Source organism: Microcaecilia unicolor, chromosome 4, assembly GCF_901765095.1.
Source record: "Microcaecilia unicolor chromosome 4, aMicUni1.1, whole genome shotgun sequence".
NCBI classification, from domain to species: domain Eukaryota; kingdom Metazoa; phylum Chordata; class Amphibia; order Gymnophiona; family Siphonopidae; genus Microcaecilia; species Microcaecilia unicolor.
Genome location: NC_044034.1, coordinates 129161833 through 129187288, shown reverse-complemented (window position 1 = coordinate 129187288; position 25456 = coordinate 129161833). Strand labels below are relative to the sequence as shown.

Below are 25456 nucleotides of genomic sequence, written 5' to 3'. Positions count from 1 at the left end.
GTTTCAGTCCAGCCAAGCCAAGTTCGTTTCAGTATTTGATTCCAGCCAAGCCAAGTGCATCCTGAATCCTGTCCAGTCCTGTTTGGGGGGTTTTGCCTCCTGCTGCCGCCCGACGACAGTAGGCCAAGGGCTCAAGTTGTTCCAGAGTTTGTGCCTGTTTGTTTAAAGCCTGGGATCGTGACAGACAGCTGCAGATGTTAAGGTCAGGTCTACTAGAGAAGCATGCAGGTTCCCAGAGCAGTGTAGTGGTCGGTGCAGTACACAGTAGGGGATGCAGGTCCCTAACTCCCTCTACCTATAACACTTGTGGTGGAGACTGTGACCACTCCCAATACGACATTTCACTTGGTGATGGCTTACATATGTTCATTTTGAATTATATATAGCTTTATATCCCTGATACATTGTCACATGTCTGTTGTAGGATTCTTTTTCGCAAAGTGTCATCTGTCAAGGTGTGTGTTTCAATTGCGAGTTCAACAAATAGGTAATTTATATTATTATATTTTATTTATATTACCAATTGTAATTATTTATTCATTTATTTATTTGAATTCAAATTCGCACATAATTTATTTATTACACTAGCTGTTGAGCCCATTAAAACGGGCTAGTATGGGGTTTTTCCAAGGCCCCCTCCCCTTGCCGCTGCAGGGCCCCCCCCCCCGAGGTCGCCGTTACCGGTCCCCCCTCCACCCGGCCCGGGCCCTCTCTTCGCTATTGAACTTACATCGCCGAAACGCAGCACGCAGATCAGCAGAGATCCCGTCAGCCTTCCTTCTCTGCCTGTGTCCCGCCCTCGTGTGACGTAACGTCGGCGAGGGCGGGACACAGGCAGGGAAGGAAGGCCGACGGGAGCTCAGCTGATCTGCCTGCTGCGTGTCGGCGATGTAAGTTCAATACCGAAGAGAGTGCTCGGGCCGGGTGGAGGGGTGGTGGCGGCGACTCCGGGTGGGGGGAGCGTTAGCGACGTTGGCGGTTCCCTCCCTCCCCTTTGCGCAGTTTCCCTCTCTGTCCCGCTCCCGTCATCACGTATTGACACGGGGGCGGGACAGAGAGGGAAGTCTCTACTGCACATTTGCGGGTGAGTACGGTCACTCGCCATTTATATGTTTGATTTTGTCTATAAACAATATATATAAAAATAATTTAAAAAATCTAATCTTTGAATTAGGTTAGTTTAATAAAGAATACATATATACATTTTTCAATCGTTTAAGATTTGGATACTTGTTTATGATTTATATATTTTTTTCTCTTTTTTCAATTTATGTTTTTATTTTTTATAATCTTCAGCAATAATATTTTTCTTATTTTCTTTTTTGTATTTTTTTTACATCTTTTCCTTTTAATTTTCTATTATTATTTATTTTATATTCTTTAGATATTTAAGTGGAGATTACATGATCATACAGATATTTATTAGGTACATGTCAAATTTACTTCAAATATAAACGCAGCATATATTTCATTGGCATTTTAATTTATTTTTATATGTACAATATATAATTAAATTATTGACTTCATTATTATAACATGTATTTTATTTGTATTCTGTTTATTAATGTGTGTGTTTATATACTTATAAAATTTCGTAATATCATTTTGATATTTTAATTCATTTTTTATGTATTAGATTGCATTATAATGGTGTTCTATGATTTTCAGCCGAGTATGAAATTATGGTTATGGGAGCGTGCCAGGTGCCCTTGACCTGGATTGGCCACTGTCGGTGACAGGATGCTGGGCTAGATGGACCTTTGGTCTTTCCCAGTATGGCACTACTTATGTAAAATACCAGCTGTACCTAAGTTGTTTATAGACTCAAAACCGGCCACCACACTTCTTTACTTGGAAGAAGGCAGAGTTCAAAATCTGAAATCTGAGATATTAAGTGTGGTAATACTTGCATTTGCACTGCAAAAACAGAGGCAGCAAAGTTTAAAGGAAAACTGCTTTTTTTTTTTAGGCGGAGGGGGTGGAAGTTTGTATTTTCGCGTCGGCATTGAACAACATGAGTCTGTTAAGAAGGATACCCTCCCTGCTTCTTTGTGAACGATTACCGCAAACTGGGGGCAAACGGGACGGGATCCCGCTGTATCCGGTGTTTACACCGTCCCCCGCAAACTGTAACGAAAAACACATCCCCATCATCAGCAAACTTTCCCATATCCGGTTTACTATGTGCATCGGTGCTTCCCCCTGACCACCAGTCAAGGAGATGCGCTACGACGAGATTTGAAAAGCGAGTTTCCAGCCGCCGGCAAATTGGTTTGTCCCAGCTGGCGCGCCGTAGCCAGGATCTGTGGCGGTGCTCTCTCTGCTGCTGCTAAGTACATAAGACGTTACTGCGTTTTGGGGCACATAATAGTAGAGCGGCCGGTGATGGCCCAGAGCATTCAGAATGTTACACTGTCTCTCACACTGCCCATCACGTGCCATATCTGTCTGGGCAAGGTAAGAGTATGAATGTGCGTACGTCACGAGCTAACGATTGTCTCGCCTGCCTGCATGTTATGAAGGTCGGGTTGTTGTACAGGAGTCAGACGCGGGAAACCGGTATCTGGTGATGGTGTCGCTTCGGCGGAGCTTTATTAGCGTGAAAATGGTTGTTTAGTTTATGTAGGGAATGTAGTCCATTCTCTTACTTTTAAATCTTATGTGTGCGTGTTTGTCAATTTTTGGAGTAGATCCGGTAGCTCGCATACGATAAATCGCTTTAGCAGCCCAGTCATCTGATTGGTTCTGTTCAATCGAACAAGAAAGGGGTGCAAGGTTCTGGCCCGATTTCCCTTATACGCACCACATGTGTTTTGTTTTTTTTTGCCAGAGGAACGGCTCTTAGGAACAAGCTAATCTTGTACCCATGCAGGGTCTAATGTTGGGCCTACACATTTATATATGAAGATCAAATCTCCGAGGGCTTGCACTGATTGGCCTGGCATGTTTTCTTGTTTTGACGTTTTGCTTATGAATGTTGAAGCCAGTGAGCATATAGGTAGATGACAGGCATAGGTAACAGCTCTGCGGGTTTTTGAGCACCCCCCCCCCCCCCCGAAGTACTAAATCGAACTTGACCTCAAAATTGTATTTGAAATTTCAGTGAAGCATTGAAGAATGGCCTTATAAGGCGGTTTCCTGTAACCTTTTTAAAAAATATATAAAAGGAGAGTCACTGTATAGAGATCAATAATCAGTAAAATTCACTTGTCTAACGTAAATTGATCCCAGTATTTATTTTTCATTTCGATGAACAAAAATGTTTTGGTTCAGATATAGCTAGATGACTTTTTATCTGCAAAATTAATAATCTTAGCACTATGTATGTATATATTGCATAAATGTATTGTAATAGCTAATTCTAGGTATAATGGTGTGTGTGTGTATATATATATATATATATATATATATATATATATATATATATATATATATATATATATAACATCAGTATGTAATCAAAACAAATTAAAATGAAATAAGTGCAAATCAAAATAGATGGGGTGCATGACTGCATGGAATTCGAAAAAGGCTTTGAGGTAACCTTCATGGAAGTGCAAGGTGGAGGTTAGTGGTGTGGTTTCTTCAGGTTTCCAAGAAAGCACTGGCTAGTAACCTAAATATCAGTGAACTTTTGGAGGCTGGATGTTTCTGGATAGTATGTTTTGCTACCTTTATTTAGATTTTGCTCACACCTTTTTCAGTAGTAACTCAAGATGAGTTACATTCAGGTACACTGGATATTTCTCTGTCCCTGGAGGGCTCACAATCTAAGTTTGTACCTGAGGCAATGGAGGGTTAAGTGATTTGCCCGAGATCACAAGGAGCAGCAGTGGGATTTGAACCAGCCACCTCTGGATTGCAAGACTGGTACTGTAACCACTAGGCCACTCCTCAGCATTGGTAGCTGTGTTAATTATTAGAAAACTTAGAGTAGAATATGGAAGGGGGTCCTAGACATTGGGTTTACTGTTAGCATTCTCTGGAATATGGAATATAGATGATGGTTAAATAAAAAATCCAAGTTGAAATCGACATGGACAAGATGGTGGAGGCCAGTAGAAATTTTCTGCATGCTTGAGAGAGCTATAATTAGTGTTTGGGAAAGGGGTTGAAAGTCCAGGTAAAAAAAAAACATGGTGCTGGAGAGCTGGTGTTGAGTGGTGTATGGGAGTCTGTGCAGTCAGCTACTTCAAATGTAAGAATTAGAGAGAATGGATTGACCAATATGATTTTTATTTTTTTATCTGCAGTCACTGTTGATCAAACTGTGTGGGCCAGTTTCAACATTTAAAAATTAATATGACCCCAGATAGTGAAGAAAACAAAATAGCAACCTTCTCTCCTTCACCTCATTCTTCTGCTCCCACTTTTCTGAAGATTGATGGTAGCAGCAGTAATCACAGGGTACCATGCATTAGTGTGCACTCACAGATTCCACTGCTCTGCATGAATCTGAACAGGAAACCCAGCAGGAGAAGGGAGCAGGGGCTATGAACATTCACTGACTTGCAGGCCCCATTTGACTGCCAGTACTTGTCCTAGATTAGTGGCAATCCAGAGGGAAGAGAAGCAGTCTGGATGGTGGAACACGCTTTGACAGCAACTCCAATAGTTGGAAAGTAAGGACAGTGCTGGGCAGACTTCTGTGAACTTGTAAGTAAGGATAGTGCAGGGTAGACTTCTATGATTTATATCCCCAAAATGGCAAAGAAAACAGAATCAAGAATGGAAATTGTATAACAAAATCAAAGCATATGCTGTGTGAGACAGACTAGAGGGCAACCGAAACTGGGATTCTCGATATCTGATGAAATTTGCAGCTTGGTTTTGGCTGAAACTAAAACAGTATCACCCCCCCCCCCCCCCAGCAGATAGTGTGTCCCCTGGACCACCCCCTCCCCCTCCCACCACCTATAGGTTCTCCCAGGGCCTATCTTTTAAAAGCCCTGGTGGTCTAGTGACCTCTTTGGGGCAGCTGCTGCCCCGCCGGCTCTGCAGTGAAAATGACTGCTGCAACTTCTGTGACAGTATCCTGAGACTGCTGTGGAAGGTCCCAACAGCCATTTTGAATGCAAAGCCTGTGTGGGCAGGAGTGACGGGGGGATCGTTTCTACCCTGACCAGGCCGCTAGACCACCAGAGCTTCTAAGGTAGGCCCAGGGAAGGCCTATAGGTGGTGGGAGCGTGACGCTTAGTGGGTGGCTTTCTTTTGGGGAGGGGGTCCCTTTATGGTTTCGGACAAAACTGAGTGGCATATTTAGGCTACAGATTCGGTTTTGGTCTAAACGGAAAAGCCTGGTTTCATTTGCCCACTAGGTCGGTCTAATTGGCCTGTAGTTCCCAATCTCCTCCTTATCTCCGCTTCGCAGATTCTGGAGAAGCATTGAAAAAGTCAGACGGTGGAGCTGGCAGAATTTCCCAAAGTTCCTTCAGTACACTTGGATATATTTCCCGGATATATATCCCATTCAGCCTCTTTCTTGCTTTGTTCACTTTTAGTTTAGCTAGCACCATATGAACAGTCTTTTAAAAATTGTTCTAGGTCTACCACACTCCCTGTCCTATTTGCATTTGTTTTCTGCAGTCCTTCTTCTGACCCTTCATCTGAACATAGAACAGAAATATTTATTAAGCAGTTCCACCTTATCTTTATGAGCTTTTACATATTTTCTCCCCTTCACCCTTGAGTTTCAGAATTCCATTTTTTAGAAATTCCTCCTATCACTAGCATATCTTAAAAGAAAAAAAAAATAATTCCCCCCCCTCCTACATTTTACACCATTGGCTATTTTTTCATCCGTTTTGCATGTTTGCTTTCCTGAATATTTTACCTGCTTCTCTTAGCTTTTCCAGATATTGTTGCCTGTCTTTCTTTCTGCGATCTTGTAGTTTGTGAAGGCCTACCTCTTTTCCTTACCTTTTCAGCTACTGCTATTGAGAACCAAAGTGGCTTTATTTTCCTTGTACTTTTACTTTCCTTACAAAATGTTTTGCTTCTTTCAGTCTTTCCCACTTTCTTTACTTCCTCGGGCTGTTCCTATCCCTTCTCCAACTTCTTGAGATATTTCCCCAAGATTGTAAGCTCTTTTGAGCAGGGACTGTATTTTCTTCATGTTCAATTGTGAAGCGCTGCTTACGACTGGTAGCGCTATAGAAATGATTTGTAGTAGTAGTAATCTTGACAAAGTTAGTTTATTTGAACTCTAAAAGCTTCACTTTTGAATGAACCTTCTCCACACATGTTTTAATATTGAACCACAAGCAATGAAGTGGAAACTGGACCAATGACTCCAGGAAACTGTGTCTATGATGGTGTATGATGAACACACTGCAATGTAGTGCAACAGACGGCATGCCTGCAGGTCACTTTAAATATGGTGTCCAGGGCTGTAAAACATGTGAGATTACTGAACAAACCATCAATTTTCAAAATGCAGTTGATAAGACATATCATCTAAGACATCATACTACCTGTATAACCACTCATGTAATCTATGTGCTTAAATGTCCCTGCAATAAAATAGATGTAGGTTAAACAAAAAGAACTTTACACACGCATATCACTGAACAGAGTTCTTGTGTGACTAGACAATACCTTGGAGCACTGTTAGTACAACACTGTTTGATGCAAGCACATACTTTTGATGATTTCTCTTGTTTTGCTATCGATTGGATCATTTCTTTACAGTGCGATCGTTTGAGCTGGTTGGTTTAAATACTAGTGTACATTGGGGATGTTTTATGTGAATTTTTCCACGCACTTTTGGTATGTTCTTTGGAATGCCAACTAAAAATCCATTACAGTAATCAAATGAAGGACAAACTACGCTTTGCACCACTGTACAAAAATTATATACATTAATCAGATCTCTCGGTCTTCTAACTATTTTCAGTTTAAAAAAAGACTTGCTGTACTTTTAAAACTTTGGAATTTATTGCATGGGAACCATCTAACATAACTCCCACATTTCGAATGGTCTGCAATATTGGAGTGGAGATTTCCCCCACTGAAAATTGGGAAGTTGCATCTGTCACACACTGACTAGACAACAACAAAATCTGAGTTTTAGCCATGTTCAATTATGCAGCATAGAATGTTCAGTATTTCTCTGTCTCCCGGGCAGATGAATGAAGGGCTAACAGCCCTGTACCTAACCTGGTTGAGCTTTAACCACACTTTTGGGTTTTGTGCTCCTGAGCTAGTTTTATGCTAAGTCTCAGTTGAGTGTGGAGGTACCTATTTGGCTTGCTACCTGGGCTTGTTCTCCTAACCCAGTTTAATGCCTAGGTGTCAGTTGAGTTTGGGGTGCCTTCTGTGGCATAAGCTCCTATTAAAAAAAAAAATCAACAGCTGTTTTATGGAGTTGAGGTATATCTCAGAGAGGTCTGCATCTCCCCTCCCCCCACCTTACCATTAGACCAGACAGCCTGCATTTGGTGAGCCTGTTCTGATTTATTTCAGAGCTCTGGTGTTTGTGCTTCCTTATTAAGCTGTCACTGGTATCTAGCTTGACTTTTTCTCACAGCAGGGATTACTGACAGGAACCTTTGTTCTTCCAATTTTTATAAGCAGCTAAATGTTCCATGAGGCCGATATTCAGAGCGATTTAAGCAGGCTGGAGAGGCTCTGGCCCATTTAAATTGCCTGTCCCCGCCTGACTGCTGATATTTAGCTGCAGCAGCCTGCCTGCCCCAAATAGGCCCCCCGATTAACCGGGCAGTACTGCTGAATATCACCTCTGACTGGCCCCCCTGGTCAGGGGTGGGTTAGTGGGCGTGTTGGGAAGGATCCAGGGCTTATGCAGATGCTGGTGATATTCAGCTGATGCCCGCTTAAGCGGGTGAATTTAGGACGGCTCAAAAGCTGTTCTAAATTCAGCCACTTAAGCATATACAGGCCCCGGCTGAATATCAGGCTGGGACTCGCATAAGTATTCAAAAAATATTTTTAAATTTTTTAAACTCAAGTCCCCCCGAGCCTCCGACGCATCGCATCCCTTTCCCCTTCCCCTCCCACACAGTGGCCACAAGCCACTCCCCCTGCAAATGCCACCTGTCCCCACTCCAACACCCTCCTGGAGTCCATGTATGTTCCCCCAGGCCTAACTTAATTCCTGATGGTCCAATGGTGGTTGTTGGGGGTAGGAGCAGATGGCAGCCATTTTGCAAATGTGCAGCAAGGGGCAGGTGCAAGGGTGCTGCACTGCTGCCCCCAACGACCACCACTGGACTACCAGGGATTAAGATTGGCCCCGGGGGGGCCCTTCATGGACTCCGGGGAGGGGGGTTGGGGAGAGTGGCACCATTTGCGGGGGGGGGGGGGGTGGTGGCTTGTGGTAGAGAGGAAGGGATGTGATGCGTCAGGTGCTCAATGGGATTTCTATTTAAAAAATAAATAAAAAAAAACTTATATGGCTCTGGCCCGATAACTGGGACCACATAACGCTTATGTGAGCTCGGCTGAATATAATCTGGGCCTGCATAAGATGCTGCAGCAGCCTGCCTGCCCCAAATTGGCCCCCCGATTATTCAGTGCCGAGACATAGCCCGGCACTGAATATCGGGGGATAATTTAGCTGGCGACGATCAGCGTTTAAACAAACTGACCACCGCTGGCTGAATATTGGGGGGTATGTGACTTTAAGAAGCAAATATTTCTCTGTCTTATCTGGAGGATTAGCTACTTCTATTTGTGTGACATTAAATTTTCCTCAGTGTTCCAAGCTGTTACAATTTTTCCCGCCAAAATTATTTTTCCCGTTCTGTCAGCTGGTGCTTATTTTTTCAGGTGTCTCCTGGCCGTTTGATTCACAGTAAGCGATGCAGACATTTATTGCCTCTCCAAGGGCCTTGTTTACAAAGCCACACTAGTGTTTTAGTGCACTCTAAAATTAATGTGCACTAAACACTAGAGTCACCCATATGTTCCTATGGGCAACTTAGCATGTGCTAAACGCTAATCACTAGGGCGTGCTAAAAACGCTAACGCACCCTTCCATAGAGTCCCACAGATCTTGTGGGTTATGTCCCTCTTCCAGCAGGTGGAGATAGAGAACTTCAGAGGTTTGCTATATGTGGTCATGTGCAGCCAGCTCAACCGCGGCAGGTGGATGGTCATAACTGTGCAGCTCTGAATTGATCCAGCTCCTGGCATCACTCGGGCCCACTTGAGCCTAGATAGGGGTTGAGGTTCCCTGGTTTGGGATATTGGTGTACACCTTGTGGTGCCAGGTCCCCCCCCCCCCCCCCCCCCCCTCCATCCCAGCACCTCCTCTGTCCTCCTTGGGCTTGGTGCCCTGGTCTGTCTGGGTCCAGTGTTCTCTCTCCTGCCTCTACAAAAAAAAAAAGCTTTTAAAGAGAGCGGCTCTGCTGAGGTAAACTTGCAGGGGAAAGTTTAAAAAAATAAAAAGCCTGATGGAGGAGCACCGTGCTGTTCTATCAGGTCGGCTTGGGAGGGTGTGGGGGCAGTTTGTTTGGGCAGCACCGGTCTTCTTCATGTCGGCTCTGTCGAAAGCTTTGAAATGCTGCTTCCGGTGAGGGAGCCGGAGAGCAGCATCTGGGGAGTTCGAGACGTGTGTGCAGCAGGGTGCGCTGGAGAAACCGCTCCTCACTCCAGGTGCTAATCAGTCTGGGGTCGGTAAGGAAACGCCAGTTCCTGTTTTGGTGGGAATCTCGGGGTAGAGTCTGCCACGCGCGTTGGCAGGTGCCATCTTTGCTATCCTTCCGCGTTTGGCCCTGCACGTGGTGTTGGAGCAGCCTCCAACAGAGCAGGTTTCAGCTATGTCAGATCCCAGCTGGAGAGAGGACATCTTGGAGAGTTCTGGAGCCAAGGCTACTCCTTTCTCCCCAGAATTTGTGCTTCTCATACACAAAGCAGGAAAAACTCAGGGTGCTGATTATCTACTCTCCTTCCAGGGGCCTTCTTCCTCTTCTCAATCTTTTATGCCTATGCACCCTCAGGTGGAATTTTTGGACGTTGACGATGTGTCAGACATGGAGGATGCCCTCTCTTCTGGGGGCTCTCCGAGCAGGGAGACCTCAGGGTGCTGATTATCTACTCTCTACCCCGGGGCCGCCGCCTTCTTCTCAGGCTCTTATGCCTAAGCATCTAAGTTGCCAGTAGAGGGTGGTATGGTGCTTAAAGACCGACAGGACCATAAGCTGGAGTCTCCCTCAATCTTTCGTTTGAGGTGGCAGTTCTAAGTTTCCAGGCATCCATGTGTGGATAGTATGCAGCCCAGGCGTGTGTGTCGTGGTTTCAGAAAGCGGCAGTCATGGCACAACGTTGGATATGATTGCAGCATTGGGCAGTGGACATAGCCTCTAAACCCTGCCTGGCGAGGCTGCCATTCCAGGGGAAACTTCTCTTCAGGGAAGATCGGGAAAAGATTGTTAAAGCGCTGGGTGACTCCAAGGGGCAGCATCTGCTGGAAGATAAACCCAAGATAGCCTCGCGAACAGGCATGTCCTGCGCTCGGTTCAGGGAGGCAAGGCGCTACTGCCCTGGGTGTGCTGGATCCTTCCAGAAGTCTCGTTTTTCTCAGAAACTGCAGCTTATTTTCTGGAGAGTGCCATACCACAGCCTCAGTCCCTAGAACACAGCCCACAACCAGAGCTTCCAAAGGATGAGGCACTGGTCCATCCCCTAGCAGTTATCAGGGGACGGCTGTCTCAATTTTTGGGTTAATGGACCATGGTAACTTCTGACGAACGGGACTTGAAAGTCATCCGGGATGGCTACTCACTGGCACTGGTATTGCACCCACTGGTATTGTACAGTGGTGACATCTAGCTGCGTTGCACGGGATGGTACCAACCACCTTTGCACATTTGCAGCAACCATCTTGGTTGCATGGTGGCGGTGGCCACCTTTATTACACAATTGCAGCACTCCTCCTGATTGCTTCCCTGTAGCAGCAGCCACCTGTATTGTTCTCCTAAAGTAACTGCCGGTCTAGCTGTCCTACTACCATCATCTGTGTTGTGTTTAGTAGCAACAGTCACTGTTTGCCTACCTGCAATAACTGGCTTGTTCCATAGTTTCAACAACCACAGGTACTACTCAGCTTAAGCAGCCGCCTATTTTCCATACCTGCAAAAACCACCTGGGTTGCACAGTACTGGTATTTCATAGATGTGACAATCAACTGTGCTGTGTGGCTTTAATAGCCACATTTTTTCTTTTTCTTCTATAGTCGCCTACACATCCTAGCACTCCGGGTTATATAGCGTTATTCTAGTAACCAGCTGTGTAGCACAGCTGTCACCCTGTATGTGTAACTGCTACAACAGCAGCAGGTATGGCACCATCTGCCTGTATAGCACATTTCCAACTACTGTCTTTATGGCTCAGTTTTGGAAGCTGTGTGTGTGGCACAGTTTCAAACCTCCCTATCTGGCAACAGATATTCCTGCTGTTTGGATGAACATTTATGTAGCACCCAGACAGCAGCTGTTCATGTCATTGTAGGGCATCAGTCAGCATCCATACATATGTCAGCTATGGCAAGTGCATGTTATGTCATATTTCATGCAGCAGCCTCAGATATGCCTTCAGGTGCAGTATGCAAGTGTATGTCTTCACAGACAGCGGCCACCTGTATAGCACCAGTTAGCACATCTACCTTTATCACTCTGCCGCCTGTATGGCACCGGCCACCATAACTGCCTGTATTTCACCAGCCACTGCAGCTGCCTCTTAACTCCAGCTCTAGAATGGCCTAGATGTCTCCAGTTTTGGCAGTCATATCTATAGCTCTAGCTACTGTATCTACATGTATAACCTCTCTTGATGCATTTACTTATGGTGCATTGCTGTTTCAGTAGACTGCCTTTGCTGGTTTTGGTGGCTAACTAGGTGCCTCATATACTCTGCACAGCTATTTAGTACAGTTTTGTCGGTCTAGTGTCATTTATTAGAGAAAACCACTCAGGAAATGAAATGTGGTTTATTTGAACCCGGAATATATACTATTTTAAGGTAGCAGCACTATTTGATGGATTAAAGAGAACAGTATGTAGCAGAAAGACTAGACACTATCTTTTGAAGTGACGTAAATGAAGGCAACTCATTCATGATCCCGAACTTGAAAAGGGGTTTTCATTTAATATGTTGGTAGCATTTAGAAACTGTGCTCGTAACTTATCTATCTTCGATGTAAAGAAACTTGCTAAGATTTCTGCATCTGTACAAGATGTAGTTTCACCGATCTGCGGTCTTGTTGTTATTTGTTTTACTATAGCAAAAAGTTGTTGGTGAATTTGAAGCCTGTTGAATTTGTTTGGAATAGTGTGAAGTTTTTGCAATTCTAATCTGTTTTTAAGAAGTACCGTTGACATTGCTTACATTTATTTTGCAACTCTTCAGTTTTTCCTTTTTCCACTTCCATTCTGCCAGTCGCACCTGTTGTATACATAGTCTTAAACCCAGATGATACCATGGCTTGTACTTTTTAATCTGTGTGCTAATTATTTTTTTTTTATCACAATATCATCCAATGCTTTATAACATCATTCCAAGTTGTCACTTGCTCTTCCAATGAGGATGTTATAATGCCTTTGTATTGCACCATGGTGTGACCTCACCTCGAATATTGTGTTCAATTCTGGTCACCGTACCTCAAAAAAGATATAGTGGAATTAGAAAAGGTGCAGAGAAAGGCGACGAAAATGATAAAATGGATGGGACGACTTCCCTGTGAGGAAAGTTTGAAAAAGGTTTAGACGGCATCCTAAAGAAAAAGTCCATTGACCATTATTAAATGGACTTGGGGAGAATCCACTGTTTCTGGGATTAGCAGTATAGAATGTTTTTGGGGGATGTTGCCAGGTATTTGTGACCTGGATTGGCCACTGTTGGAAACAGGATACTGGGCTTGATGGACCTTTGGTCTTTGCTTTTCTCGTTTGTGCCTGAACAGCACCCGTAGCTGCCTTGTGATTCCTGCAGCTAAACTTCAGCTGCTGATGGGCTTTATTAACCACCTGGAAACTTCTGTGTTTGCCTTTGCATTGCCAAGGGTCGTCAAGTTAGTCGGTGTGCTGTTGCACGGTTTACCTAGCCTTGTTATGTGGGCTCTTGCCCTTCTGCTTTGTCTTGCTCTTGTCTCTTCTAGTCTTTCTGTTTGCCTTGTTCACTGTCTGTGGTCCCTGTTTGTGGCGGCTTGTCAGCCTTTAGTCTTGGTTCTGTTCTGTTCCCTGTGTGTGGAGCTCTGAGTGTCTGCAGTAGCCAGCATTGTTCCTAATTAGCTCTCTGCTGTGCAGGTGGTCTGCTTCTGTTCTACCCTGTCTGCTTTCAGCTTTCTTCCCTCTGTTTCGGACCTCTGCTTCTGCCAAGCTTGTGTGTATATCCTAAACCCCTGCTTCTGCCAAGCTTGTATGTACGCCCTGTCTGCCTAGTCTGTCTGTGAATCCTGATCCAGTCCAGCTCCATCCTGTAAGTCCTGCAGGCCGCCCGCACCCAGGGACTCAACCTCCGGGGAACGGTGGTCAGCGCAGGTGAAACCCGGAGCTGCTCCAGTCCTGTTTGCCTCCTGTTATCCCAGTCCTGTGGTTCCTGCATTGTCTGCCTACAGCTGCAGTTCCAGTCCTATCATTCTGGCCGTCCATTCCAGCTCCAGCCTTACTTGTTTGCCCAGTCCCAGCTGGGGGCCTTGCCTGCCGCTCCTTGGCAGTGGTCCAAGGGCTCACGTTCTAGTGACTGTTTATTTTGAATCTGAGAACTTGACAGAATACAAAGGCCATGAGCTCAGCAAGATCATGCTTCCAGCTTTTTTCCCCTGTTGGCAATCCGGGTCTTAGTCTGGTTGCAGCTCCTAGTTTGAAAGTCCGTCCTGACCCAGTTTCAGATCTTAATTGTTTAATGACGCTTTAGACCTACCGTGAGAAACTCTGTTCTGATCCGGCCTTGAGGTATACCCCCGAAGCGGTTGCTGAGAGAGAGTGTGTCAGGTGGCTTGTGTTCTGGATAAATCCAGTGTCTGCTATTGACTCGTCTATCACGCTCTTGGAGTACCGCGGCAGACTTTTTTCTTTGATCAAACCCTGCGGAATACTCCTGAAGCTGACGCTGAAAGAGGGCGTCTGGCCCGCCTGCCACCTTGGGAGCCCAGTCCGAGTTCCAGCCGAGATGCTGAGTCTAGTCTGAGTTCCAGTTCCAGCCGAGATGCTGAGTTCATTCAGAGTTCCAATTCCAGCCCAGATGCTCAGTTCACTCCGAGTTCCAGATCCAGCCAAGAGGCTGAGTCCAGACCGAGTCCCAGTTCCAGCCAAGAGGCTGAGTCCAGACCGAGTCCCAGTTCCAGCCTAGATGCTGAGCCTACACAGAGTTCCAGTTCCAGCCAAGTTGCTGAGTGTACTCCGAGTTCCCGTTTCAGCCAAGATGCTGAACTGAGTTCCCGTTTCAGCCAAGATGCTGAACCGAGTTCCAGTTCCAGCCAAGATGTTGAACCCATTCTGAGTTCCAGTTCTGAGAGCGTGACAGTTTGAGCCTTCCTCCCAGAACCAAGACACTCTAGACACCCTGTCTTCTCAGGTTTGAGCCTCTTCGCAGGTCACAGCTCGGCAGATGTTGAGGTTGCTGGGCTACATGGCTTCCACAGTTTGAGCCTTTTGAGCCTCTCGGCAGATGTTGAGGTTGCTGGGCCACACGGCTTCCACAGTTTGTGACTCCCATTACACACCTTCACATGAGATCAGCCCAATGGACCCTAGCCTCCCAGTGGTGCAAAGCCACGGAAAGTCTAGAAGATGTCGTTCAAGTGTTCCCAGACCTTGTTCACTCTCCAATTTGATTCTGGGGTTCCCATTCCAAATTCCTCACCCTCAAAAGGTGTATGACAACGGATGCATCTCTCCTAGGTTGGGGAGCTCATGTGGAGGGGGTTCACGTTCAAGGAGACTGGTCAGTCCAGGAAACAGGTCTTCAGATCAACCTTCTGGAACTTCGTGCGATCTGAAATGCTCTAAAGGCTTTCAGGGATCGGCTCTCCATCCAAATTGTACTCATTCAAACAGACAACCTGGTTGCAATGTATTGCACCAAGAAGCAGGGGGTCACTGTATCACGCTCTCTGTGTCAGGAGACTGTCCGGATGTGGCGCTAAGCTCACCAACATAGCTTGTTTCTTTGGGCCACTTATCTGGAGGGCAAAAACAGTCTGGCTGACAGACCGAGCAGGGTCATGTAACCACACAAGTGGTCTCTCAATATGGATGTTGCCCGTGAGATCTTCTGAGTGTGGATCACTTTGTCACGCACTTGAATCGCAGAGTCCCTCAGTTCTGCTTCAGGCTCATGACAAACTAGCGTCAGATGCCTTCCTTCTGCACTGGGGGACAGGTCTGCTGTGTTAGTATCCTCCTGTTCCTTTTGTGGGGAAGACTTTGCTGAAACTCAAACATGACCAGGGACCATGATCTTAATCGCGCCTTCCTGGCCTCTTCAGACCTGGTTCTGGCTTCTGGAGTTATCCTCCGAAGAACCGTGGAGATTGGAGTGTTTTCCGACCCTCATCACGCAGAACAAGGGATCTTTTCTACATCCCACCCTTCAGTCTCTGTCCTTCATGGCCTCGATGTTGAGAGCCTAGAATTTGCTTTTCTCGGTCTGTCAGAGGTTGTCTACTGGGTCTTGCTGGCTTCCAGGAAAGATTCCACTAAGAGGTGGTGTTCGTTCAAATGGAGGAGGTTTGCCATCTGGTGTGAGGGCAAGGCCCTAGATCCTGTTTACTGTCTTACACAGACCCTGCTTGACTACCTTCTGCACCTTTTCAAGTCTGGTCTTAAGACCAATTCTGTAAGGGTTCACCTCGGTACAATTAGTGCTTATCATCACTGTGTAGAGGGTAAGCCCATTTCTTGACAGCCTCTAGTTGTTCGCTTCATGAGAGGTTTGCTTTTGTCAAAGCCCCCTGTTAAATCTCCGCCTGTTCATGAGACCTCAATGTCATTCTCGCCAAGCTGACGAGAGCTCCCTTTGGGGCACTGAGATCCTGCCATCTGAAGTACTTGACCTGGAAGGTGATTTTCTTTGTGGCTGTTACTTCAGCTCATAGGGGCCAGTGAGCTCCAAGCTCTAGTAGTGGATGCACCTTATACAAACTTTCATCACACCAGAGTAGTCCTCTGTACACACCCTAAGTTCCTATCAAAGGTTGTGTTGGAGTTCCATCTCAACCAGTCTTTTGTCTTGCCAACATTCTTTCCCCAACCTCCATGCCCATTCTGGCAAGAGCACCTTACACACCTTGGACTTCAAACGAGCATTGTCCTATTACATGGAGTGGATAAGGCACCGCAGACAGTCTGCCCAGCGTTTTGTTTCTTTTGACCCCAACAGGATAGGGGTTTCCATCGGGGAAACGCACAATTTCTAATTGGCCGGCAGATTGCATTTCTTTCACTTATTCCCAGGCTGGGCTGTTCCTAGAGTGTTATGTCACTGCATAACAGGTAGAACGGGTAGATGTGAAGTGTCTGTTCACGCTTTCCAAAAATACTAGGACTAGGGGGCATGTGATGAAGCTACAATGCAGTAAATTTAAAATGAATCGGAGAATTTTTCTTCACTCAACGTGTAATTAAACTCTGGAATTCGTTGCCACAGAATGTGGTAAAGGCGGTTAGCTTAGCAGAGTTTAAAAAAAAAAAAAAGGTTTGGATGGCTTCCTAAAGGAAAAGTCCATAGACCGTTATTAAATGGACTTGGGGAAAATCCACTATTTCTGGGATAAGCAGTATAAAATGTTTTGTACATTTTGGGGATCTTGCCGGGTATTTGTGACCTGGATTGGCCACTGTTGGAAACAGGATGCTGGGCTAGATGGACCTTTGGTCTTTCCCAGTATGGCAATACTTATGTATTTATAACGTTGGAGCCATGGCCGCGTCAGTAGCCCACTTGCAGTCAGCCTCCATAGAAGAAATTTGCAATGCTGTGATGTAGTCTTCTGTCAACACATTCACATCTCATTACTGCCTCGAGCAAGATACCTGATGTGATAGTCTGATCGGGCAGATGGTGTTGCAGAATCAGCTTGGGGTCTAGAATCCAACTCTCTCTTCCCCCCCCCCCCCCCCCCCCCCCCAGGCCCATTTTATTCTGTTCCAGGCTGCACTTTTACTCAGTTTGTATATAGTTTCAGGTTAATCTGTGTTATGTCCTCACCATTGCGAGGCCCAATTGACCAAAGTTGGTTGCTTTCTGTGAGCCTGGATGGTAAGAATACCCCCTCCTGTGAGAATTAATGGCCTGTTTGTCCTCTGAGAAAGTGAAGATACTTACCTCACAAACCTTCCCAGTTCCCCCAGGAGTTGTCTTATTTTTATTTTTCTTGCTGTACTATTTAACTGCAGTATCTGTGCCCTTGAGGCGGGCAGGAATACACCCACACGTGCAGAGGAGCATGTCTTGCAGTCCGCAAAGCTCTTAAGGTTTATTATAAAGCCCTGACCGGGCAATGTGGTGCCGCGTTACCCACTTGTGAGAATATAAAGCCTGCTGTCCTCGGAGAATTCCTGCTACGGCTAAGTATCTTCACCTTTCTCACAGAATCTCTCAAGGCCACACATCTGACAAATGAGTCATTCCTGCACAAGTGGTCCATGGACAATGAAATCACTTGCAACAGTTTTCAAGAATGAGGCACCACCTTGATAGATCTGTGTGCCATTTCTCTCAACAAGAAGGTTCCTCAGTTCTGCTTCAGGGTGGAGACACATGGCAGACCATTTTGGATGCCTTCTTCATTGGATAGAGAATCTTCTGTAAGCATATCCTGACTCTCTTCTGAAACTCAGACAGGATTGAGGGACCATAGTTATCCTAGCCCGTATTGGCTGAGGCAAGTCTGATTCACTCATCGTAAGTCCAATGAGGCAAATGTTTTCCAGCACTAATCAGCTAAGAGCAAGGAACCCTATTACATCTAACGTCAGGTCTCTAGCCCTCAGAACTTGGATATTGAGAAATTAACAGTGGCTTCTGTGTTTTTCATAGGTTTTTCAGACCTCCAGAAGAGCTTAGGAAATCATATGGTTTTAAATGGAAGAGATTTGCTATCTGGTATGAGGGCGTGACCTTAGATCTCTTTTCTTGCCCATGTGAAATAATGCTTGAATACTTTTCAACCAATTAGCCAGTCTCAAGACCAATTCTTTTAGGGTCCACCATAGGGTAGTTGGAGCTTATCATAGTTGGTAAAAGGTTAAATCCATCTCTGCACAGCCTTTACTTGTTTGATTCATGCGGGGTTTGCTCCTATGGAAGTCTGCTATCAAGCAAGCCAGTGTCATGGGGCCTCAGTGTTCTTACCCAGCTGATGAAAGCTTCTTTTGAGTCACTGAAATACCTGCCGTCTGAAGTGCCTAACCTGGAAGATCTTATTTTTGGTGGCAGTTACTTCCACTTCTAGTATTAGTTTATTGTTAAGTTTGTTTGTTTGTTTGAGAACTTGTTATACAGTTCTTTCTCTAAAGTCAGAGCGGTGAACAGTCTAAAAACAAATAGGAAAAGAATGCCATCATTTTGATAGGACAGAACACAGGCAACACACTCATTTGAGAAGGATCCAGACTCTAGTAGTGGATCCATCTTGCACAAAATTTTCTAGCAATAAAGGCGTTTTGCATACCTATTCAACATGCCTTCCTAAGGTAGTGTTGGGTTTTTATCCTAACCAGTTGATTAGTCTTGCCAAGTTTTTCACTATTTCTTTATGGTCATGAGGCTTAGGGAACTGCATACTTTAGACTGTTGGAAAGCTTTGACTTTCAGTCTGAAGTGGAAAGTCCAGCCAGCTTTTTTATTTCATTTACCCTTAGCAGAATGAGGGCTGCCATTGGCAAGCACACACTGTTTAATTGTCTAGCAGTGTACATTTCCTTCACTTATGACCAGGCATGTCTGACTTTCTAGAGGGTCATGTAATAGCTCATAATTTCAGATCTATGGCAGCATCGGTAGCTCGACTGAAACCAGCATCCCTAGAAGAGGTTTGCAGAACATTTCTTAGACGTCGGTTCACCCATTCACTTTTCACTGCTGTCTAGGAAAGGACTATCAATGTGACGGTAGGTTTGGCTAGAGAATCATCCAGAATTTATTTAGGCTATAGAATCCAACTTAACCCCCAGCCCGTTTCTTTTAGTTTTAGGCTACTACCTGTGCCCCTCCCCCCAAATAAAAACCTTATAAATGAGGCTCATTGCCAGCTAAAAACAATTTGGATGCTTGTTGTTTTGAGAACAGCTGGGTTATTTTTTCCTCCCTTTGTTCCGTTGAGGGATGCAGTCCCTTATTTAAGGATTCACTATTCTACATGTCCTTGGAGAAAGGACATTTCTTTATCGTCTCCAAAGAATAAGTTCATACTTGTGGGTTGTGCCCATCTATCAGCAGGTCTGGAGATACAGAGTAAATTAGAACTTTGCCACATAAGGCTGCGCTGAACCAGATTACATTTCAGTATCTCTCTATCTCCAGCAGGCGACATAATCTCACTGTGCGGCTCTGTCTCAGGTTCCTGTGGTAGACTTCTGCTTAGAGAATTGCACGGGGACAGAAATTTTGCCCATCCCCACTGGAATCTATCCCGAAGTCTGTTCCCACTGGAATCTCCTCCATCCCTGCCCACCCTCTGTACTAAAATAGTTAATAACCCAACTTAACAGTAGCCCATGTTGCTAACTTCCCGTCTCAGTGCTTATGGTGATTTCAGTGTTATTACTTAAAACACGAAAAAGATGGGTAGGCTGGCCTGGCACTACACTTCCGTGGGAACCCCGCAGGACCTGTGTCCATCCCCACAAAGCTGGAGGGGATTCCCCTCAGGAACTGCGGGATTTTCGCTAACCCCAGTCCCGTGCAGCTTTCTACGATTTTCCTTTCTGAGGTTTCAATTTAGCTTCTGGGATAAAGGCTTTATATAGTGACCTGGTGGTGCCATGTCCTCCCCCCCCCCCCCCTCACTCCACCTCTCCCCTTTCCTCACCAATTCCGTCCTCAGGAGTCTCTGCTGGCTCCCTAGTCAAAGCAAGGCACAAGCTTTTGACTGAGGTCTTTATAATACTCACCTCGCAGGTCTGAAACAGCAAGCAGGTTGCAGCTCGGCAGATGTTGAGATTAATGGTGCGCATGGCCTCCACAGTGCATGTCGCTTCCATGGCACTTCTCCATTTGAAAGAGGCCCAATGGACCCTAACTTCCCAGTGGTCATAGGCAGCTGGGAGTCTAGCGGAAGTCATCCAGGTCCCTCCAGAGTTGAGTCATTCCTTTCTCTGGTGAACAGTTTGGTCGAATTTGACTGTGGGACTACCATTTTAAATTTCACCTCCTCAGAAGGTGTTAACAACAGATGCAACCAACTTGGGATGGTGAGTTCATGTAGATGGGCTTCATACCTGGAAGACATGGTCTTCTCGGGAAACAGCTTTCCGTATCAACCTTCTTGAGCTGAGGGCCATCTGGAGTGCTCTAAAGGCTTTCAAAGATCGACTACAGAACCAAATTATTCTGATTCAAACAGACGAAAGGTTCGCCAAGACTGGAACAAACACAATTTCTTTAATAAGTCGACTCGACTGCAAACAAGCCTTAGCCTTCTATCTGGAGCGGACTAAAGCCCGTAGAGAGTTGGTCTAGCTTTTTGTTTGTTTTGACAGAAACTGGATGGGGCTAGCCATCGGCACATGCACAATTTCTAATTGGCTAACAGATTGCATCTCCTTCACTTATGCCCAGGCTGGATTGACCCTTAGAGGGTCATGTTAATGTAGGGCACCCGCACAGGCACAATGGGACGCTGCTAGAAATTTCTACTAACATCTACTTGCTAGTCAGCATCCATACTGGGCTCCGTCAAATAACATCACCCATGCGTGAGAATACTTAGCCTGCTGTCCTCTGAGAACACCTGCTACAGGTTAGTAACTTCGCTATGTGTGGTGAGGCTTTTTCAAAAGTTCTAGAAAGTGCTGGGGGAAACCTGCCACATGGACTTTGTCAGAAGACGCCACCCATATATGAGGATCCTTATCCTGTTGTCCCCAGAGAATACTTTCTACAGCTGTTTTATTTTCTATTCCTTTTCCAATAATTCCTAACATTCTGTTTGTTTAAACGCCACCACACACTGAACAAAAGATGTATTATGCATAATGACATTTAGGTCTTTTTGACTCCTAATGTGTGGAACCTAGTAACGTTCACACTGGAAGAATAACCCAAATTATAGTGACATCACTTGACACTTATGTGTATTAAATTTCATCTGCTGTTTGGGTATCCATTCTTCCATCCTTGTAAAGTCCTCCTGCAATTTCTCAAACCCAGATCTACCCTTTTTTTTTTTTTTTTTTGCTATTGGCCAGTGCCTCCTGGATATATCGGATCATTCTTTTGGTAAGGAAATACTTTTTTGACTCCAATATACACTTGTCTAAGTTTTGTGAGGCTAAGTACTGTAGATATGAAGTAATGTGGGGAGACTATTTCTGGAGCCTTGTTTGGGACAGAAGCAGTGAGTTTCTTACTATGGGTGCTTTGCATATGGAAATAGGGTACAACATTTATTTTCTGGTATTTTTGTGGAGAAAAGGTAAGTAATTGGGGTTTGAATGATTCTAAGTTGAGGCTTATCTACAAAATCTTTGTATGTGTAATCTAGACTAGCAGATGATATCCATATATTTTCTTTTAAACTTTGTCCCCTATCAGGTGCGGCAGCCTGTCATCTGTGCCAACTACCATGTCTTCTGCTCCACTTGCATTGAACTGTGGCTGAAGAACAATAGTCAGTGTCCAGCCTGCAGGACTCCTATCACACCCGAGAATCCTTGCAAAGAGATCATAGGTGAGGGCTAGCTATATTCTGCACAGTACATAACACATGCAGATTATTTTTTAATATTTCAAAACCTGTATATCTTTGTGATTTGTTTTATTTAAAGAATGCATGAACTTATACATATATCAAACAGCACTGTTTCTGTGTCAGCCTGCTAGACCACTCCAGACCTGTGGGCTTTGTCCCCCTAGCAGCAGATGGGGGCAGAGACTTAGTATGGCATCAGTATGACAGTCGTGCAGCTAGGAACATTTCCAGTATTTCTTTGCATCCAGCTGATTGTGCAGGTGGACTGGTTCAGCTTTTGTTGTTTTGGTGTGTGTGTGTGGTTTTTTTTTTCTTCAGCTTTTGGGTCAGACTTCCCAAGCCTCATGATATAATTCTTTGGTTCTGTGGTTGAAGTCTCCCAGGATCTGAACCATTTCCAGGCTATTGGGAACAGGTCTGTTAGTTCCTCCGTGGTGGCCCAGAGCCTTAATCAAATGCCCCCCCCCTTTTTTTTTTTTTTCAACCATGCATCCAGCATAAAAAATTTTTGAATTGATTAACTGCTTAGAAACCAGTGATGGTGTGATTTGCAATATATAAAGTACATGAATAAATAATTAAAGCAGTGCGGCTAGTGCTGGTTCCCTTGACAGGAAATACAGTTTAAAAAAACAGGAATGGGAACAGAATGACAGGCTGAAGCCCAGCCATCTTGTTCAGCTTTGCTGAGGCAGGTGACATGCCTGTTGTAATTGTAATCCCATGCCTTGTTAGATGAATTACAGAAGCAGATGAGATCGCTAAAAACAGTAAAACTTGTATGGCGGATCATGTTCCCACACCTTAGGTAGTAACAGATTAGTAGCAATGTCACTAGCAGTTTCAGATGTCAAGATTTGTGGCATCCCTTTCATACGCCGTGACTGGAGTGGAACCTTTAATTTAGTTCTTTGGGCTCTGCAGAAGTCTCCTTTTGAGTTACTCTGGAAGGCATCCTTGAAAGACTTTACTCCTAAAGATAGCGCTCTTGGTGGCGGTTATGTTGGCACATAGAGTTTCAGAGGTTCAGACTCTTTCCCGGATTCCTTTCTTCTGAAAGTGGTATCACCTTTTATTTCAACCAATCAGTGGTGCTTCTGTCCTTTTGCACTGAGGATGAAAAGGCTCAGTATTCTTCCTTGAAGGTTCTCGATGTGTGTAGAGTCCTCATGAGATGTATCTGGAAGTCACGAATGAGTTTCATAAATAGGGCAGACTGTGCGTTTTGGTAAACAAAGGCTTGGCCTCATGGCTTCCAAGCCTACAATAGCTAGGTGGCTGAAGGAGACGTTATGTTGGCTTACTTGCTAGTGGGAAAGCAGGCTCCTCAGGCCTTGTGGGTACTTTTTATGAGGTGTACAGTGACATCTGAGATTACCTTACCGTCTGCAGCAGATATTTGCAAGGCTGTTGACACTTTGCCAAGCACTACAGGGTAAATATTACAGCATGCTAGGAAGCCATTTTTAAGGCTTCGATCCTCAGTGTGGCTGCACTCTGTACTCCAGATAAAGCAACCACATTATCTGAGGGTGGTAGCAGCTGATGGCTTATCCAGAGTTCTCCATTCCTTCTTGATGGAAGATGTTTGAGGCTGATAAGTGTTCCCAGGACAGGTTCCCCTCCAGGAGCTTCTCTTTAGCGTCTGGAGGTGTTTCTCCTGATGAAGACACTGCGTCCTTGGTACTTATGTATTAGGATTTATTTACCACTTTGTTTGAAGGAATTCACTCAAAATGGTGTGCAGCAAGAATCTGTCAAACATAAGCAACAGACAACTATAGCAGTAAAAACACTCAAATAACAGTACAAAGTATGGCACAGTATGCTACATTGCAGTGTCAACACAATGTGCAATAAAACCTTTAATGACAACATAGGGTGTAAGCAAAGATGGAGCATATAGGTAGATAAGATAGAGTAACAGGAGTAAGAAAATAAGGTACTAATTTAAAGAAGGTTGAAAATGAAGTCAGAAAGGTACTTGAATATTATCTTAGCTAGGGTAGGAGTAGATAAACATGTTCTACGATAGTGTGAGCAGCCAGTATCACTCCTTGTGTGTGTGTGAGTGAGACTAGCAAGTTAGTTACTTCTTCTTCCATTAAAGGCCTGGTTGAAGAGCCAAGCTTTTACATCCTTCCTGAAGTAGAGATAGCCTTGTATTATTAGGCAAAGCCTTTCAGTGATTGCACGGTGGGGGGCTATGCGGGTATCATATCATGTGATACCCTTTGGAGAGGATGTGTTTAGGGATACTCTTGGGAGGACCTTAGTGACCTTGCAAGAGTATAATCTTGTTCTTTAAGTACTCTGGGCCATTTCCTTTAAGGGTCTTTGAAAATCATACATAGACTTCTAAATTTGGCCTTGTGTTGTACTGGTATCCAGTGAAGTTTTTGCAAAAATGGTGTGATGTAGTCACGTCAATTATAACCTTCTATTAGTGTTGCTGTAGCATTCTGAATCAATTGAAGTTGATGCACACCCTTTGTAGTCAGACCAGTGTAGAGTGCATTACAGTAATCCACTCAATGTTATCATGGCATGCACAACTGAGACTAGGCTTGCCTTCTCAATTTAAGGAGAGAGGCTGCGTAGTTGTCGCAAATGATAGAAGCAGCTCTTGAAGGTTGCTTGGATTTGGGGGATCAGTGTAAGTGCTCAATGTAGCTGTATTCCAAGGTTCCTGACTTGGGATTTGAGGGGGAGTTTATTTGTTCCAAAAGAAATTTTGATGTCAGGTATGTGCCCACTTGTGTTAGGGACCTATAGATGCTCAGTTTTACTTGGGTTCAGGCAGAGTTTGCTGTTAGCCCATTCTTGAATTGATGATATTATTATTATTAGCCGAGATTGGGTGGAGCTTAGCCGAGACTGGGTGGCAGAGCCTGTGGCGGGAGGCGGGGATAGTGCTGGGCAGACTTATACGGTCTGTGCCAGAGCCGGTGGTGGGAGGCCGGGCTGGTGGGTGGAAGGCGGGGATAGTGCTGGGCAGACTTATACGGTCTGTGCCCTGAAGAGGACAGGTACAAATCAAAGTAGGGTATACACAAAAAGTAGCACATATGAGTTTATCTTGTTGGGCAGATTGGATGGACCATGCAGGTCTTTTTCTGCCGTCATTTACTATGTTACTATGTTTTGTATAGCGCTACCAGACGCACACAGCGCTGAACACTTGACAAAGAGACAGTCCCTACTCAAAAGAGCTTGTTTATTCAGGGCTGTGGGTAAGTAAGGTTCAGTGGGTATGAGTGGCTGCATGTCATCTGCATAGATGTAGAACTGGATGTCTATCGACCGAATCAGCTTGGCTAGTGGCTTGAGATAGATATTGAACAGAATAGATGACCATATTGATCCTTGTGGTACCCCACAGGTCAGTGTCCATGGTGGTGATTAGGTGCTACTAAACAGTATGGACTGTTGCTTGTCTGATAGAAAGGACAGACAAGTACTGTTCCACTGATACCTGTTTCTGCCAGTCATACTAGCATGATATTGTGATCCACAGTGTCAAAAACTGCTGAGAAATATAGCAGTACTAACACTGAGGCAATTCCCCCGTCTCAGTTTCTG

The 25456-nt window shown here is 44.9% G+C and overlaps 1 protein-coding gene across 1 annotated transcript in view; it reads left to right on the top strand.

Annotated features, from left to right (window-relative positions):
- Positions 1-2212: 2212 nt before the first annotated feature.
- The window catches only part of OBI1 (ORC ubiquitin ligase 1), a 79374-nt gene continuing 56130 nt past the window's right edge, over positions 2213-25456 (top strand). Inside the window, exons 1-2 of the mRNA XM_030200622.1 lie at positions 2213-2457; positions 21718-21853. Coding sequence (XP_030056482.1) covers positions 2386-2457; positions 21718-21853 — 208 coding nt within the window. The 5' untranslated portion in view covers positions 2213-2385. The remainder of the gene's footprint in view (positions 2458-21717; positions 21854-25456) is intronic.